We start from the raw sequence: 17,659 nt of genomic DNA, 5'->3' as shown, positions 1-17,659 counted from the left end.
AGGGGACTCTTGGCCACAGGGGTCTCACTCCGCTAATCCAGAACAGAAGCCAGGGCTGTCCCTGGACCCCCGAAGCCCAGGGCCTGCATCAGGACACCCTCAAGGCCCCATGTGGCCGTCCCCAGTGCCTCAGGGGCTGGCACACAGGGCGCCTGCAAATTCCCTGTCCCGACTGCTCTGTGTGCCCCGGGCACCTGTGGTAGAGAGCACGTGGACTGCTCAGAGCCGCTGCAGGAGACCCATCCCGCACGGCCTTGGCCAGCAGGGGGCAGCTGTGAGTTTACCCTGGAGACCTCTGACTGTGTGTCTCTTCCTCCCACAGGGCCCCCGGGGACGAGGAAGCCCAGGTGGAGAACCTCATCACCGCCAATGGTAACTGTCCCCGACCCCCCTCCCAGGTGGACGAGAGGGGGCTGCAGGGGTCCCGCAGGAGGCCAGGGAACTACCCAGCACCGGCTGGGGCCGCCCTTGAACTGGCCAGCCAGGCCCTGCCGTGCCAGGTGGGGGCTGCCTGGGGCTTGTGCAGTGCCTCTCCCTGCCACTGCCACCACCACCACCACCACCATGCTCTTACAGCCCTGGGAGGGAGGCCGTGGGGCCCTCGTTTTCCAACGCAGGGGTTCAGGGAGCATGCCCGAGCTCCTGGGAGCAGCAGCCAAGGGCAAGGACCTTGTGTGTCCCCTTCGGGCTGTCCGGAGGCAGGCATGGGCGGGACGGCCACAGGGGCGGGGTCCCCACTCACTGCAGCCCCTTCTGGTTTTCTCGGCAGCGACAGAGCCCCAGAAGGCAGAGAACTGAGGTGCAGCCCTCCGGCGGGGAGGTGAGCCTCTCACGGGGTCTGGGCGGGGGAGGCCAGCGCGGGGAACGGGGCTGGCTGCTGCAGCGGGCACAGCTCTTCTCGTCCACCTGGTCTGCGGCGCCTTCGGAAGTTCAAAGGGACAGTGAGGCAGACCGGCAGGAGGGACGGCGAGCGTCCTGCCCTGCACACCGTGGACATCAGAAATGGGGCCTCCAACTGCGCCCGAGGGTCAGCCCCGCAGGCCCCGTCCCAGCCTCCACGTGGGCACGGCCTGGCGGGGAGTTGGGGCCGTTTCTGGAGAGCCACTTAAAAAAAGGTGCGAAATCTCCAACCCTGTGCAGAATGAGCTCCAAGAGTAGTAGCGCCCCCTCCTATCCTGGTGCCACCAGCCGCTAAGATTGTGGGGTCCTGTCTTTAGGATCGGCTTCCAGTGTGTGCTCAGGGGACACAGGAGTCACCACGGGTCCCTGCGTCCCAGTGTCCAGAGTGCAGCCCCTCCCGGGCCCTCGCCAGCCTGCCAGAAGCAGCAGAGTGGGACAGCTGGGGTTGGGCCCATTCTGTGGCTGCGGAAACCGAGGCCAGAGACCATAGCTACACAGACTGTATGTGACAGGCCGGGCTTGGAGCTCAGGTCCCTGGCTGGCTGTTGGTGGGTGCCGTTTCCACGATGGCCCCCGTCCTGCCTTTCCTACTTGGGGACCCCCTGGGCCGTGCTGGAACATCGGGCTTCCATCAGCTCACTTTGGCCTCTCCTTCCTCTACAAGTGAGGCGCGAGAGCCCCCAGCCTCCACCACGCTGCTGCCTAGGGATCTGGTGCCTGACACACAGGTTCTCCTGGGATCCTAAGGGCCCAGTGTGCTTGGGTGGCACCTGGACCCATTCCCTAGCGCCTCTGTGTCCCCCTGAACAGCCCACAGGTGGTCTCAGGATGTCCATCTTCTGGGTGGGGCTCTGCAAGGTAGTGGTGGCCCTGGCTGGAGAGGGCCGCTGGTCCCTGTCTAGAAGGTGGGCGTCCTGCTGGGTAGCATGGTGTCCCGTGCACTGCCACTCCCCTGGCCGGCCAGGCCGTGCCTCCATGGCAGCGGTGTGGGAAGGCTCCAGGCAGGCAGCCTGCAAATGAGCGGGCTTCTCCTTGAGTTTATTTCTCCCATGTGTCAGCACCGGGGGCACTTGCTGAGTGTGTCTCGGGTTCACGGCTGCCGGGCCCCGCCCGGCCTGGGAGCCCCCTTCCCCTGAGGTCCCTGCTGTCTCGGGCCCCCGCCTCGCTTCTCTGCAGCCCAGGCGTGTCCTTCGTGCTTAGCCGGAGACCTGGGGCTTTGAAAGGCCTCGCTCAGGGCGGGGAGGGGAACAGATCAGGAGCTCCCACGGGAGCCACAGCTGGGCTGTGACGGAGGTTCCCTCGCTCCTCAGCCTCCGGAACCTGCAGGCAGCTGCCCTGACTGCGACGTTGACGCTCGAAAGAAGCAGCCACTCCGGTAGCAGACCTTTTCCCCTGGAGAAGCCGAGAACTTGTGTGTGCCCTGCTCCCCAGTCCCCTCTAACGTCTCCCTAATGATGCAGCCTCCGCCCGCGGTCCCGGCCCCCTCCCGTGACGTGTCCGTGTGTCCGTGTGTGTTTGCTGCCTGTGGTCTCGTGGCTACTTGTTTGTGGGTGACACCGTGTTAGTGAACTGTGGACTCGCTCCCCTGGGCAGGAGCTGGGCTGTGGCACTGCTGGCTCCTCCCTGCTCCCACCCCCCTCCCAGCACCTCCCACTCTTCCCGGTCTGCCCCCACCAGAGACCAGCCCTTGTCTTGATTGGGGGATTGATTAGTTGGAGCCTGGGCCGGAGACTCCAGCTGTCATGGGAGCCGGGAAGGCTTGGCCTCACTCTCACCGTCACCCTTCATGGTTCTCTGCTCCTTTCACAAGCACCTGGCTCCTGTCCCGCCCCCACCCCCCCCCCACGCACACGCACAGGCTCACACACGCCAGGTCTGGCCTGAAGGTCACTACTCAGCCGTCGCAGATTCAGAGCGAGCAGCCCGAGAGCCTGGCGCAGCCTTCAGGCAGCCTCACACGGCCATCTTCCTCTGGGGGGCTTCTGCCAGGAGCACCCAGGGATGCCAGGCCCAGGGCTTCCAGCCTGCCCCCCTGCATGTCTTAGCAATAACCCCTTGGGCTCTGGGGCCCCCTGCGTCCTGCTTCCCAGACCTCCACCTGCAGCCCGGCTCGTTCCTGATGTTGGGTCTCCAGCAGGAGATGCTGAGGGTCTCCCACCCTGTTGAGGACGCTGCTGGGGTGGGCAGCAGCGGGAGAGGAGGTGCTGGGGTGGGCGGTGGGCTTGGCCCCTCTGGCCACATCTCTTCTTCTCTGCCTGGCCGTGGCCGGAGCGGTGAGGGCTGAGGGAGACCCTGGGCTCCATGCAGCACTGCTGCAGAGGGCTCAGCTGCACGGGGCAGGTCCCAGGAATGGAAATGCAGAGCGCATCCCGGTGCCCTTGTGGAGCCCCCACACCATGCCGCCGCGCCCAGGGCTGCCCCTCTGTCTTGTGCTCTCTCCTCGCGATAACATCAGAAACAGGAATAAAATATCACTTGTTTCCTAGCGGCTCTGGTGCGCTTTGCTTTCTGTATAAGAACTTGACCATCGGGAAGGCCTGTGAGCTTAAAGGGCCAAACCATGGCCGTCCTTGGCCATGGGAGGAAGTGAGGTCCAAGGAGGTAGCTGGGCAGGTGTGTGTTCATCTCTGCTGCTTTGGCAGACTCTCCCACCCCCACCCCGCCCACTTCTCTTCCCTTCCTTGCTCCTGCCCCGCCCTCCTCCCACTGCCCTCCTGGCCCTCACCCCCCACCCCCCACCCTGAGCCCCTACAGTGGCTGAACTCCATCCCATCACAGCACTGGTGTGCTCTGCACCTTAGAGAAAGGAAGTCACTGTGGCTTCAGCGAGGGTCAGTGGCCTGGTTAAAGCTTCTGACTTTTATTTCTGCTCAGGTCTGGGGCTGCAACCAAAGGCTTTGCAAAAGATGGATGGTGAGTCACTTGGGTTATGCTCAAAGCCCTTACCAGTCAGATGCCCCCTCCTCTGGGAAGCCTTCCTGGCCTTAGGTGCCGTGAGTCCCCTTTCTGTATTCTGGTAGCACTTGGTCCCTGGCTCTGTCTTCACAGTCGGTGCTCCAGGGCTGGGATCCACACTGTAGGGAGCGGCCAGATCACGTCCGCTGTGCAAATCGGCCTTTGTGGCATGGGCGGGCTCTGGGGTCACCTAGAACATCTTCCCAAGGACAGTGCTAACATTTTAAATTTTAAGTTTCCGCTTTACTTACTTGAGAGGCAGAGGGTCAGAGAGAGGAAAGGCAGTGTGGGAGAGAGCTCCCATTGACCGCTTTCCTCCCCAGAGACCCTCAACCCAGGCTTCCCACACAATGGGCAGGGACCCAGTCACCGGAACCATTCACTGCTGCCTCCCAGGGTCTGCGTTAGCGGAAGCTGGGGCCAGGGCCAGGGATGGAACCCGGGTACTCTGATGTGGGACACAGGTGGCCTATGCCTGACACGGCACCCCCACCCCACACACAGACACAAACACACACAGACACACACACAGACACACACACACAAGACATTTCAGTTGAGTACTGTTAGGCCGCATTGTGGTACAGTGGATTCAGTCCTGGCTGTTCTGCTTCCAAATCCATCTCCCTGTTACTGTGCCTGGGACGGCAGAAGGTTATAGCCCATGTACTTGGGCTCCTGCCACCCACATGGGAGACCTGGATGGAGCTCCTGGCTCCTGACTTCTGCCTGGCCCAGCCCCAGTCACTGGGGCCTTTTGGGGAGTGAACTGGCAGGTGGAAGATCTCTCTCACTGTCTGTTCCTCTGAGTTTCAAATAGATGGGTAGATAAAGGGACCTTGGCCAAACCAAGGGCTGTAGGCAGCTTGCACCTGGAGGGGCCTAGCTTCCTCCTTCCGGAGTGCTGGTGTTCACATGCAGGGAGGAGTGGGCCCATGACCCGGGCGGTCCTACCCAGAGCACGGCTGTCCCTGCAGGGCACTGACCCGCACCACATGCTCCAGGCAGGCTCCAGTGGGAGGCGAGTGGCCTGGAAACAGGACACATGGAGGTCAAAATAGGAATAGCAGCCCCAACAAAAGGAATTACAGCACTCACTGTGTGAGCACAGGCCACTGTGCTAACTCCAGGAGGGCGTGGCCATGTCTGCTCCCCCAGCCTCCAGGCACAGACCCTTGTTCTACTGGTGATCTGGCTGAGAGAGAAAGCTGCTGTGTCCCTGAGGGAATGCCCTGGTCTCTGTGACCTCCAGTGTCCTGCCCCTTTCGCCTCCCAGCGACACCCCCTGTTCCCGCAGGTCCTGGGTCTGTAAAGGCTGCTACAGGAAGGCAGCCTGCCTTCTGGGTCCTGGGCGCCATGGCCCACCTCCCTCTGGGGTTTCGCAGGTTATAGGTTAGAGCTCGGCCGATTGTTCTTGGAAGAGAGAGGCAGAGCACAAGCAGCCAGGAGGATGCCAGGCTGAAGCCACGCCAAGGTCACCGGCCCCCTCCTCTGCCCGCCCCAGGACCGCAGGCCGGCGGGGTGGCTGGGCAGAGCCGGGGTAAGAGAGCTCGCCAGCTCCGTCTGGTTCACCCCACCTTGTCCCTGGCTGCTCTGCCTCGCTGAGGGCAGGTGTGTTGGCCTGAGCCGGGGGAGGAGCTTTGGAAATACCTGTCTCCAGGCCACAGAGGGGAGGACTGGCCCCCTCTCGCCATTAGTGTGATTCATGGCTGTCACAGCTAAGCTGCGGGGGGCAGAATTAGCCAGCTCAGGCCAATTGTTTGTTGATTCTGTGGGGCCAGCTTCAGCCCCATGGCAGGTTGCGCAATAGTAGGGCACCTGCCAGGGCAGGTGATGCTGTGATCGGATGTCCTGAGGACTTGGGGTGGGAGGGGCAGGCGGCGAGGCCCCCCTGCACAGCCGGAAGAGTGGGTTCCTGCCCTGAGCCAGGCAGGAGGTGCAGGGCATCTCCTGAGTCCCACGGTCTCTCTAGCTGTGGGAGCATGGGCACACCCCAGCTTCTCTGTCAGTTTCCCTAGGGTGGGCTGGGCTTCCTGCCACCTTAAGCCTCAGTCTCCCCAAGTGGAGAAGGGCCATTCGTCCATCTCTTCCCCGTTACCTCGTGGGGTCAAAGGGGTAGAAGGGCCGGAAAGCACTGGAAGGCGTGCACGCTGGGACTGTCACTGGTACCGGGACTGTCACTGGTACCCGGGCTGCCGTGCGTGCCTTGCCTCGTGTTGGGGAGCAGGGCCCCCCTCCATCTGTAGGTCTGGGTGCACGTTCTGACTTGTCCACCACTAGCCATTTCATCCTCTGTGAAGCCGGCGTCCCGACACCCGCCTGGCTGAACGGGGCGGGGTGGGGACGGAGCAGACCCTCAGGGGTACCCAGAGCCGTGATGTGCACACCACTGTGGCCACGAGAGGAGACCATGCTAGGCTGGGAGCAGACGTGACCTGGGCCAGGCCTCATGGAGGCCAAGGCGGGCTTGGCAAGCTGTGAAGAACATGAGTGGTTGCAAAGCCACCTGTGCGCCATGTGAGCCACCTCAGAGGAGTCCAGAAGCCTAGGGAGTGGGGAGCAGGGAAAGGTGGCTTGCCCCTGGAGGCCTTCCTGGAGACAGGGAGCCTCCAGCTGCTCTCTGGAGGCAGGAGGAGTGTGGGTACCACGAGAGGAACAGCCTCTGCTCCAGGCTCAGCCGGAAATTCTGGGAGAAGCCAAAAATGTATTTCTCCCCGGGGACTATGGGAGACGTGGGTCCAATGGGTTTGTCCTTGTCACCAGCTGGTGACCTTGACTCCGAGTACATTGGCCCTTGGCAGTTCCCAGGACCTCCGTGCCCCGCACTCGGGCTGTCTTGAAGCCAGCACTTGAGGAATGGACCTACAGGGCCCACCTCCTCCCAGCTGTGCTGTATAAGACCCCAGGGCCCTGGCATCTGGAGCCGCACCCGGAGCCAGTGCTGTTCGGGGTCCAGGACCTGTGGGTGGCGCAGATGGCATCCTGAAGGACCACCTGCCCTGCCTGGTGGCCACAGTTCCAGGCTTCTGAGGGCCGGAGTCAGGCTGTCTCGGGGCTTCTGGCTTCTGCCTCATCGAAGCCCCCTTCCAGCCGCAAACCAACACCAGAAAGAGCTGACTTGGAGCCTGGAGTTCAAGGCCACGACTGATGCACAGAGACCAGGGCTGGCGTGGAGAGTGCCATCTGGGCAGCTGAGGGTGCAGGCCTCTGCTCTGTGGCTGCCAGCACCGGGGGCACAAAGGCAGCTGGAAATCTCTGCCCGGGCCCTCCCTACCCCACCAGCCTGCCAGGGACCTCCTCAGGTTGCTGCTCTGAGACTAATGGGGCAGACGGAGGCCTGTGTGGGGACGCTGAGGCACAGTAGCTGAGGGCACTGCCTGCTGGGACAGTGCTGAAAGGTGGAAGACCCCAGACCCAGAGCAGGAGTGCGTTGATGCCCCCTTTGGCTCCAGCCTGGAATAGACAGGCAAGGGGGCTGGACGTGGCGGGCGGGGGTCTCTCCTGCCCACATCCCTTCTGGGACAGCAGAGTGACGTTCCCATGCCTGTCGGCTCCACGTGGCAGGGAAGATGCACGGCAGGAACCGGGGCCAGACACGCCGGGGCAGCTGCGCTGCTTGGGTCTGTTTGGGGAGGAGAGGGAGGTGGTGGCAGAGACCCAAGGCTCCTGGACGGGAGGCGCTCCCAGGAGTCTGCCGTGGACGGTGCCCCGCCTGAGAGCTGGGGCCTGAGCCAGGGGCAGGGGTTGTGTCCCCCGGGCTGGTTCAGGCCGAGGAGAACGGAGCTGCCACTCATCAAGACCCCTTCGGCCTAGCACTTCGTGAACATCATCCCTACTCCTACAGCGACCCCGCAAGGTAGGTGTTACAGTGGAAGCAGGCGGCGACCTCCGGGGCCATGCAGTCCCAGAGCCAGGGTGCAAAGCGGCTTACTCCAGGTGGCCTGGCCCCTCGCACCCCTGCTGGGAGGAGGGAGGGGCGACCCCGGAGCTGCCCTGGGGGACATGGCAGCCACAGGTCGGGCCTCTGAGGGAGGGTGGGACAGCTCCTTGCCCCAGTGCCAGCCAGGCCCTGTCACTGACCTCAGCCCGCTGGGGTGGGGTGGGGTGGGGGACAAGGAAGATGACAGGAAAGCCAGGGACATGAGCCAGGTAAAGGGACGGGACCACAACTTGGAAGCCCCAGAAAGGACAAATGGACAGCAGGCTTGGGAGGGGCCCTGGACGGGGCAGGGATGGGAGCAGGAGGAGTGAGAGAACCCCCCAAGAAGGGTCTGGGGCAGCACTGGTGCTGACCCCCTGCTGCTCCTGCAACACGGTGACTTGTGTGCCCGGGCTGGTGGCGGCACAAAAGGGCAGCCCTGGACCAGCTGGGCCTGCCTGTGCCCTGGCCAGACCGCTGCACCTCCCTGGGGCTGATGGAGCCACAGAACAACGCCAGGGTCCACTCCGTGCTGCCCCAGACTCTGGGGTCCAGGACTGAACCAACAAAGAGAACTTCTCACTCTCTTGGAGCTTAAATTCTACCTGGGAGAAAGACAAACAAGATAGGAAAACCCATGCCCCGTGGGACAGTGGTGCGTGCTGCACAGCAGAGGTAACTGAGAAGGGGCTTGAGGTGCTGCGTCAGAGTGGATCTGACAAGGAAGACCTGAGGACAGTGGGAGCTGAGCCTGCAGCCTGCGTTCAGGACGGGAGGCCAACAGTCTGTGCAAAGGCCCTGAGGCAGGGCTGTGCGCTGGAGGGTTAGAAGCTGGTTGGAGAGACCAGCGTGGCTGCAGTGAGGAGAGGGGTAGGTCAGTTCCCACGAGAGGTCACTGGTGCAGACTGAAAGGGGTCTTTTAGGACACACAAGGCCCTTGGCTTATCCTCGGAGCTCTCAGAGGGTTAGCAGGGGGGTGAACCACGTGTATGGCGTGGGCGTTGGAGGGGACAGCCAAAGATGCTCTTTCCAGCCTCTTGGTCTACAACTCCAGGAGGGAGGCATCTTCCCTCACAGCATGAGGGTCAGGTGGGGAATGCAGGCGGAGTGTGTGTGTGTGTGTAAGAGAGAGAGATTGTGTGAATGCGAGTGTGCAAGAGTAACAGAGAGCGTGTAGGGGCAGGGGCGGTCTGGCTGAGACCGGTACCTCCCTGGACCACAGGTCACGTGTGTGTTTGCAGCAGGTCCCCCGCCCGGAGGCTCATGCCCCTGTCACAGCGCCCTGTGCTCTGGGCTGTCGCAGCAGGCAGGTTCCTACCTGGGACATGTGACAGGGCCCCTGGGCAGCCTTGCCCGTGCCAGCCTCACCGGGGGCGGGGAGAGGCACAAGGGGCCTGGGGTCAGGGCTGCCGGCTCAAGGGAGACAGAAGCTGAGGCCAGACCCAGCACCTCCCTGGTGCTGTGGCTCAGTGGCTGGTGCCAGGGCGACCCTGAGGGAGACCCCAGACCCAGGTCAGCCCCACAGAGGCCGTGAGTCTCGGCCTTGCCCTGGGCCCGCCGGAGGCCTTGGTGGTCTGGGAGCAGGGGCTGCCGCAAGGCTTTCCAGGCTGCATCCCGGCCCCGGGACCAGAGGATGGGCTGCCTCCGGCCATCCCCTGCTGGCCCCAACCAGCAGCCCACAGAGGCCTCATTAGGCTGCAGACGACTCTGGCTCGATCCTCGGTTCTGCAGTCACAGCCTGCACAAGTCCCTGGGGGTGGCCATGGGAGCGGCCCCCGTACCAGCCCTGACTCCAGCCCCGCGGCCACTCCTGCTCTCTCTGGAGTCTCAGGCCCTAGGACCAGGCCCTGAAGACCATTCCCACCCCACAGAGGCACAGTCTCAGGGGACACAGGGCTACAGGATGGGGCGCTGGGGCAGATACATCAGGCACAGGACAGAGGGACCTGTAAAAGCTCAAGCCCCAGTAAAAGCTCAATGGGCTCCGCCCACAAATGCCCTCTATGTCTCCTTCAGGGGCCTGGAGGAAAAAGGGGGCTCTGATTCCGCCAGCTCCAGGCAACCTTTTTGTGCACCCTGGCTGCCCGCCTTGAGCCCTTGTGAGGACTGTGGGTAGCGTCCCCTTCCTCTGGTGCAGGGGAGGTCAAACCCTCCCCCCCCCCCAGCCCTGGCCCCAGCTGGCTCTCACGTGGCTCCCTTGCCCCAATCTGTCCTGGTAGCCGGGCAGGAGCTGAGGGCTCTCTTTCAGCCCCTCCCCTCCGCCCCCATCTTTTCCTGGCTCTGGGCTCAGCTGAGGTGTGCGGGCAGGCAGTGCCACTCCATGCATCTGGGCCCCAGGCGACAGACACGTCCCGCCTGTGTCGCGCCCCTGGACGCAGCCAGCAGTTCCTGCCATGGACAGGTGGTACCCGGGTGAGTCCCCCGAGGCCAGTCCCGCCCACCCCAGGTGTCCTCCATCACTTTGAAGTGCACCCCCCGGCTCCCCAGAGGGGTAGGAGAGCAGAAACCAGGAGCAATGAGGGCGTCTCAGCGTGCAGTCCTGGCCTGCTGGGTACGCGTGCTGAGCCTGCTGGCTGTGTAGACACGACCTGCTGGAACTCGGAAGGCGGACCGTGCTGCAAATCCTGGCTCCCCACTTCCCAGCTGCTGGTCTCTGCAGATTATTTGACTTCCTGTGACTGGGCTGTTCTGTGTTGTTTCCCTGTTTTATCAAACAGAGCCACTAAAAACGCTTCCCTTCCTTCGCAGAGCCGTGGTGGCAATAAGACTCAGTGTTTGTAAGCACAACCGTGCTTGGCACATAAAGGCTCAGGGTGCGGCCGTCGGCTTGCTCTCCTGTTGTCACCTCTCGGTCATCTGTCTCTGGCTATCATCTACCCAGCTGTCTTCATCATCTGTCACCATCACCCATCCTCAATCCATCTGCACCTGTTAGCTAGCACCTATCTCAGTCTATCTGCCTGTCACCTGTATTGATCATGTATCATCATCATCAATGTGTCTCCATCTAGTGGTTATCTATCCGTATCTACTGTCTATCATCAGTCACCATCATCATCTATCCATTGTCTCTATCATCTCTCAGTCCATATCTACCTATGATCTGGCATGTCTGTCTGTCTGTCTGTCTGTCTACATCTTTCACCTAACTTTCCACCTGTGCTTCCCTCCTTACTATTCCAGGAAGCCTCTGTGCTGGCTCCCAGGACAGATGATGCCCACTGAGCTAACGGCATGGTGTGTGACGGGGTGCCACTGTTGGAGCTCAAGGGATGGCGTGTGACAGGGGCACTACAGTCAGAGCTATCGCGATGGTGTGTGACAGGGGCACCACTGTCCGAGCTAACGGGATGGCGGGTGACGGGGGCACCACTGTCAGAGCTCATGGGATATTGTGTGAAGGGACGCCACTGTCAGAGCTCATGGGGTGGTGTATGACAGGGGCGCCACAGTCAGAGCTCATGGGGTGGTGTGTGACAAGGGCACCACTGTCAGAGCTCATGGGGTGGTGTGTGACAGGGGCACCACTGTTGGAGCTCATGGGATGGCGGGTGACAGGGGCACCACTGTCGAGCTCATGGGATGGCGGGTGACAGGGGCACCACTGTCGGAGCTCATGGGATGGCAGGTGACCGGGGTGCTACTACCCACGTGAAGAGTGGCAGTAGCTTGAGCTGCGTGGCCTGGAGGAGCCGGGCTTTCTAGTTTGGGGTTTGGTGCTAATCACGGATTCTAAGCAGGTCTCTCAGCCTCCTGCCCTCGGTTCCTCAGGTTTCCCAGGGGAGCGAGGACCACCTCCGGGGGCTGCTGCAGGCAGCCAAGGATCAGCCTCAGCTTCTTTTTTAAAATTTAATTTGGCCGGCGCCGTGGCTCAACAGGCTGATCCTCCGCCTAGCGGCGCCGGCACACCAGGTTCTAGTCCCGGTGGGGCGCCGGATTCTGTCCCGGTTGCCCCTCTTCCAGGCCAGCTCTCTGCTGTGGCCCGGGAGTGCAGTGGAGGATGGCCCAAGTGCTTGGGCCCTGCACCCCATGGGAGACCAGGAGAAGCACCTGGCTCCTGCCTTCAGATCAGCACGGTGCAGCGGCCGCAGCGCGCCGGCCGCGGCAGCCATTGGAGGGTGAACCAATGGCAAAGGAAGACCTTTCTCTCTGTCTCTCTCTCTCACTGTCCACTCTGCCTGTCAAAAATTTAAAAAAAATTAATTTTATTTTTAAATAGTTATTTATTTTACTTGAGAGAGTTACAGAGAGGCAGAGGCAGAGAGAGAGAGAGAGAGAGGTCTTCCATCTGCTGGTCCACTCCCCAGATGGCTGCAACAGCCAGAGCTGGGCCCATCTGAAGCCAGGAGCCAGGAGCTTCTTCTGCATTTACTACGCAGGAGCAGGGGCTCCCCAAGGACTTGGGCCATCTTCCACTGCTTTCCCAGGCCATAGCAGAGAGCTGGATCGGAAGTGGAGCAGCCGGGAATTGAACCGGTGCCCACATGGGATGTTGGCAGTGCAGGCGACGGTTTTACCCACTATGCCACAGCGCTGGCCCCCAGCCTCAGCTTCTTTACCTGCAAATGGCCCCCCAGGGCTAGGGGGCTCTCCGTGGATGTACAAGGGGGCTCCGGATAGATCATAGGGGAAACGGGATCCAAAGATGGTGCGGGTTTCTGTTCGCCTTTTGAAGCCCCCTTGTGCTACTGACCACCGGCTCTGAAAGCAGAAGGCGGGCGCAGGGGTGTGACGGCCGCTGGTGAGGTCATAGGGTGGTGACCTCCCTCCCTCCCTCTCGCTCACTTTGCTCATTTTCAGCGGGGAGGGGCTGGGTGTTCGCTGACCAACGCTTTTGGTGCCTGTGGTTTTTCTGATCAACGCAAACCTCTGGCAAGAACAACACTCCCCGTACCAGCCCCAGACTACACCCTTCACATGCCTTATCTCGCTCTTCACAACCCTAGGAGCCAGGACTGTGCCCATTGTACAGGTGAGGAGACTGAGGCACAGAGAGCTTCGGCAGGAGCCTTGAAGTCACAGACGGAGCGGCTCCCTTTGGAAGGAGCTGCCCGCTGGCCTCAGCCCTTTGGGTGCCACTGGGCGTCAGTCTCTTCTGGAGACCAATTCAGACGATTCAAACGGAACAAGGTCTCTGCGGTGCTCATGAGGTCCTGGGCACTGGGGTCCCTGAGGAGAGGGAGGTCATGGGAGACAGCTGGGAGGGTGGGGACAGCCACTGACTTCCGAAGCCCAAGGTCTCTTCATCAGCCTCCCCATTGCTCCTCACGGGCTGTGTGACCTTGGTCAGGGTCCCCAACCTCTCTGTGCCTCTGATGCACAGGCACCTACAGTGCCTCAAGGGGAGGGGAGCAGAGCCAGGCTCTGAGGTGTGCAGGGAGGCACTGGGACAGGCAGGGAGACCCTGGGGGGCTCTGGTGGGGCACCTCTGGGAGCCCCTCAGGGAAGCCTTGAGTGCCGGGTAAGGTGCCCCAGTGGCCCAGTCCTGTCCACATGGGGGTGCTGAGGGGCCTCCCTAGGATCCCCGCCTCTGCCCCCAGAGCTCCAAGTGCAGCACAGGCTGAGCCTTGCACTTCCCCTTTCCCACAGCTGGCGAGATGACCCCCGCTGACCCATCCCTGGCCCTTCTCTCTGGAAATTTCCTTTGGGAGGGTTTGGAAACCCAGCCGGCCCCTCCCTCCCTGCATACCTCCTCCCGGCTCTGCGGGAGCCCCTGCGTCCCCACCACAGCTTTTCTTGTGACCAGGATAAATATTACCAGGCACTGTTAATGTTTAATGCCCGCACCTCGTCCCGGCCACCTGCGGCACACGCAGAGGCGGCAGGAAGCGGCAGAGGAGCCCGGTGGGCTGGGGAGATGGCAGGGCTGCCGGCCGGCGACGATGGTGAGTGTGTGCCTGCCTCGGCGGGAGCCGCCCTGAGGACCCCCCCTTCCCTCCACGCATGTGCCAGCCCCCTCCCCGAGAACATCTCCTAGCCTGCCTTCACCCCAAAGCCATAGAGCGCGAGTGGCAGAACTGGGGGCAGCAGGTAGAAGCCGGTGTGCACACAGGCAAGGGGAGCAGGGAGGGCCGGCTGGGGGAGGGGCAGGCCCTCTGGTTAGCCCTCTCCCAGACCTCCAGGTTCAGGACACACTCCCCAAAGGCATCCCGTGATGGGAAATGACTCAGGCCTGTGCAGACCAAGCGGACACCTGCTGACTGGGGGGCGGGGAGGTCAGCTGTGTGGGGTGGGGGAGGGGCTCTTCAAATGGCTCAAGGGAGGGAGTGGTTTCTTGTGGCAGGGAGGGGTGTCCTAGCTTGGGTCTGGCTGTGGCTTTGATGTGAACTCTCGATGTGACCTTGAAAAAGACTTGACCTAGTCTGGGACGATGCCCTTGAGGGGGAAGAGGCCCCGCAGCCCCCACAGCCTGACCCTGGCCTCTGCTCCTCCTGACCCACCAGGCCATTCAGGACTGGGCACTGACCCCTGCTGGGCAGCTCTCTCCTGGTCCTAAGATGGGCCGCTGGGGACACAGCACAGCCCAGGAGGTGCCCGCTGCGGTGGAAGAGCTGGCCAAGGGCGAGCGTGCACCTCGTAGGGCTGGGGGCAGGCCTGCGACCCCTACTGGCTGTGAGTGGCTCTGAGGCGGGGTAGGAAGGCCACAGGGCCAGGGCCAGGCGCCTTTACCTTGAGAGGCCTCCTTCCAGCCTGCCGGGAGGGCTTCGGCTCCTGGTTCAAATCCCAGCCCCACCCCTTGCTCGCTGTGTGACTGTGGGTGAGTCACGTGCCCTCTCTGTGCCTCTGTGCTCCTGTGGGTTACAGTGGAGTAGTGGTGAGGCCTCGAGGGGTTGTCAGGGGTTAAACAAGTGGCAAGGACCACCCACGGCTGTCAACGTTTCTGACACCGGTGTGCTGGCCCTGAGAGAGCGAGCAAGCGTGGTGACAAAGGACAGCAGCTCTGACACTAACTGGAAACAGCTCAAGACTCCCGACTCCACCTGCCCCAGGGACGTTGGCTCGCTTTCCTCCTCTGGGCCTCAGTTTCCTGTTTCTGCTCTGTGAACTAGCTGCAGCTTCCCGAGACAGGCTGCGGGCGGGTGGGCGTCTTTCTCAGCCTCGAATCGCCACACACAAGCAAGGAGCAGGAGCCCCAGCCCCTCCCCGACGTGCTGCCGGCCCCTCAGCCCCCGTGGATGGGGGTGGCCAGCTGTGTACCGCGGCCAGGGCTCTCTGCTGGGAGCCTGCCTTTGCCCTCTCCAGGCTTCCGAGGCTGGGAAAGGGAGGCCCAGGAATTCCAAGTTCCCGTGGCTGGTCACTGCGTAGATGCCCTGCCCCTGCCCCAGCACACCTGTGGCTCTCTCCTCAGGTGGCAGCCCCAAGGGGGACGAGGACCCATTCCACTATGGTAAGCCTGGGGACCCCTCCTCCCTTGCCAGCTGGCTCACAGCCCCTGCCCCTGCCTGTGTCAGTGCCCCTTTGCCCCCTCCCCCGGGCCCTATTGCCCTGCGGCTGCTGTGGCTGGGTGGCCAGGCAGGCTGTAGGGACAGACTCCATCCTGCCTCTCTTGCCCTCTCTTTGCCCAGACTACGAGACTGTCCGCCACGGAGGCCTGATCTTCGCTGGCCTGGCCTTCGTCATAGGGCTCCTCATCCTCCTCAGTGAGTGGAGGGGGGTGCTGGATGGGGGCGGGTCTCCCCCCAGAGCCATGGAGCACAGCACTGGCTTCCCAGGTCCACTCCAGCCCCAGCACGGCAGGGGGTGCCCAGTGGGATGCCAGGCTGCTTGGACCTTGGACCACAGAGCAAAGTCCCCTCTGACGCCTGTGCGCCCTCTAGTGGACCCAGGAGGCACTGCCAAGATGGGAGGGCTTGAACCTGAGACATAAGTGGGAGGGAGGGGGCACCAGCCTGCACCTGAGCCACATCTTAGCCCATTCAGTCCTCTGGGCACCACTGAGGGAGGCCCGACCGCCAGCCTTTTATGATGACAAGGCAGGCCCACCTGAGAGGTGCACTAACTGGCCCAGGTGCGTCTGCCTTCTCGCAGCCGGGGGCCAGACCCTGCACCGCAAACCCCAGGGCCCCGCTCTGCGAAGTCGGGCTGACCCCAGCTGCCTCTTAAGATCAGGGCTGCCATCCAGAGACTCGGGGGGCCCCACAGCACCTCAGCAAGGGCCTTGCGTACATGGGGGCTGTGACAGAGGGTCCCCCAACCTCAGCAGGCACACGGCAGGAGCTTACTAAAAGCTGTTGACTTGTTTTGGCACAACCAAAAGACAAATACTCAGACACGAGACCAAAGGCAAGGAGACGCTGCATGTAGCACACACAGCCTTGTGTCCCGGAATCCTAACGCACTCCAGCCACGGCACTCGGGCGTGGGGTGGGGGCACACGAACTCAAGCAGGGGTCCGAGCAGGGCTTGGCAGGCTTCCTGCCACACTCCTCCCGGTGCTCCCGAGAGGCTGCTCTGTGCCCGGTGCTGTGAGTGCCCGCACCGTTTCCCCTGGATCCACTGCAGTGAGCATTCGAGGGTTCCTTAAATGCTCTGGTGACCTCCAAGCCCTAAGCCAGCGACGCCAGTGAGCGGCGTCAGGAGGATGGGGAGCACAGAGGCTGAAGACCCCATCTTTCAGAAATTCTGCGAACTTGAATCCCTTTTTCTCCTTTCAAGGCAAAAGATTCCGCTGTGGGGGGAATAAGAAACGCAGGTGAGTGCGCCTGGGGAACAGTGGGGACGGGCAGGGGTGGGATGAGGATTTTGTCTCTGGGGCTGGGAAGGGGTCCTCAGCCTGAGAGTCCCAGCCCCAGCTCTCCGCGGGCCTCTGACCTCTCCCTGTGCCTCCCCATCCCAGGCAACTCGGTGAAGATGAGCTGTGACAGCAGGTGCGTCGGGGAGGTGGGGGGAGCTGGAACAGGGCTGGGAGGAATCCTAGGGTTCATGGGTGGGTCATGGGGTCTGCCACGGGTTTTTGAATGATTGACAAGTGCCTGGGGTGCAGCGCGTGACCTAGGGAAGCTGACGGGGCGGGGGGGGGGGGACCAAACCCCAGCTCCCAGCCCCACTCCTGCCTTTCTCTTTTCAGACTCAGCTGAGGACCCCATCTACGCCGGGCCGCGACCCACCTCCTGTCTGCCAGGCTCAGCCTGATCGCGGTGGGCTTTGCCTCCTGCCCGCAATAAAGCTGGCTTCAGAAATGGCCCCTTCCCCGGCCTACCTTGTTCCGTAACTGTCTCCAAGCTGGATACAAACACCGCCTACGTCATCCCTGTGCCCGTACAAGCAGTAGCTTGGTGTCGCCTGGACTGACAGCAGCGGGGGGGGGGGGGGGGGGGGAGGCGGAGGGGGGCGGGGACAGAGGCCCTGGGCGGCTTCCAGGGCCTGGGGCTTCCCTGAGACGAGTGACCCAGCCCACCAACCTTGTAGCTGCCTGCGGCCACCACCTATGTTGAGCGCTGCCAGTTCGCCGAGGGCGCCCCAGGGTGGGGGGCCGGGGGGCCTGAACCTGATTCTCCCCGCCACCCCCACCCCTCGGGGCCAGGCGACCCCAGCTGAACCCACTCACGCCCACCTGTGGAGGCCCCCCCCCCCCCCGTTAAACTCAGCACCAGAGGCCCAGCAACGGGCACCAAGGGCGAGCCCGTTGTTCCCACGTCTTCCAGGATCTTGTCCACTCAGGCGTCCTCAACCGGCCTCCCCGCCTGGGCCACCCCGCCCTCCAGCGAGGACCGGGGGCGCCTCCCTCCCTGCCCACAGAGGCTGCCCCTGGGGACGGTGGCGTGGTGGGATCCGGGCGCCACCTAGCGTCTGGTTTGCTCACCTGCGTCTGCAGGTGGGAGAGCCCATGGAAGTTTCTGAGGTTCAAATTTTGCAGGGTGAGTGGGGAGGGGCAGGTGGGCCACC

The 17,659-nt window shown here is 62.8% G+C and overlaps 2 protein-coding genes across 9 annotated transcripts in view; both read left to right on the top strand.

Moving 5' to 3' along the window:
* Positions 1-3,383, top strand: part of FXYD6 (FXYD domain containing ion transport regulator 6) — a 29,714-nt gene extending 26,331 nt beyond the window's left edge. For all 6 annotated transcript variants that reach the window (XM_062197108.1, XM_062197104.1, XM_062197105.1 and 3 more), the window contains 3 exons: positions 323-372; positions 770-820; positions 2,211-3,383. In XM_062197108.1, coding sequence (XP_062053092.1) covers positions 323-372; positions 770-798 — 79 coding nt within the window. In that variant the 3' untranslated portion in view covers positions 799-820; positions 2,211-3,383. The remainder of the gene's footprint in view (positions 1-322; positions 373-769; positions 821-2,210) is intronic.
* Positions 3,384-10,152: 6,769 nt separating this feature from the next.
* On the top strand, positions 10,153-16,955 carry FXYD2 (FXYD domain containing ion transport regulator 2). 3 transcript variants are annotated; one of them, XM_062197112.1, is made up of 6 exons: positions 10,153-10,186; positions 15,123-15,161; positions 15,340-15,414; positions 16,430-16,466; positions 16,611-16,641; positions 16,842-16,955. In XM_062197112.1, the coding sequence occupies exons 1-5, from the start codon at positions 10,168-10,170 to the stop codon at positions 16,633-16,635; spliced, it is 195 nt and encodes a 64-aa protein (XP_062053096.1). In that variant the 5' UTR covers positions 10,153-10,167; the 3' UTR covers positions 16,636-16,641; positions 16,842-16,955. The 3 variants fall into 3 exon arrangements, with proteins under 3 accessions (XP_062053096.1, XP_062053094.1, XP_062053095.1); XM_062197110.1 differs by lacking the exon at positions 10,153-10,186 and adding an exon at positions 13,261-13,659; XM_062197111.1 differs by lacking the exons at positions 10,153-10,186; positions 15,340-15,414 and adding an exon at positions 13,261-13,659.
* Positions 16,956-17,659: the final 704 nt, after the last annotated feature.

This window comes from Lepus europaeus, chromosome 7, assembly GCF_033115175.1.
Source record: "Lepus europaeus isolate LE1 chromosome 7, mLepTim1.pri, whole genome shotgun sequence".
NCBI classification, from domain to species: Eukaryota; Metazoa; Chordata; class Mammalia; order Lagomorpha; family Leporidae; genus Lepus; species Lepus europaeus.
Note: the sequence above shows the minus strand (reverse complement) of the source record. Positions and strands in the feature narration are given on the sequence as shown.

Bases quoted from the DNA above. Each gene is read 5' to 3' on its own strand.
- FXYD2 (XM_062197110.1), top strand. From the start codon at position 13,545: ATGTTTAATGCCCGCACCTCGTCCCGGCCACCTGCGGCACACGCAGAG. The intron at 13,660-15,122 runs GTGAGTGTGTGC...CTCTCTCCTCAG, and splicing joins GCTGCCGGCCGGCGACGATG to GTGGCAGCCCCAAGGGGGAC. The intron at 16,467-16,610 runs GTGAGTGCGCCT...TCCCCATCCCAG, and splicing joins GGGGGGAATAAGAAACGCAG to GCAACTCGGTGAAGATGAGC.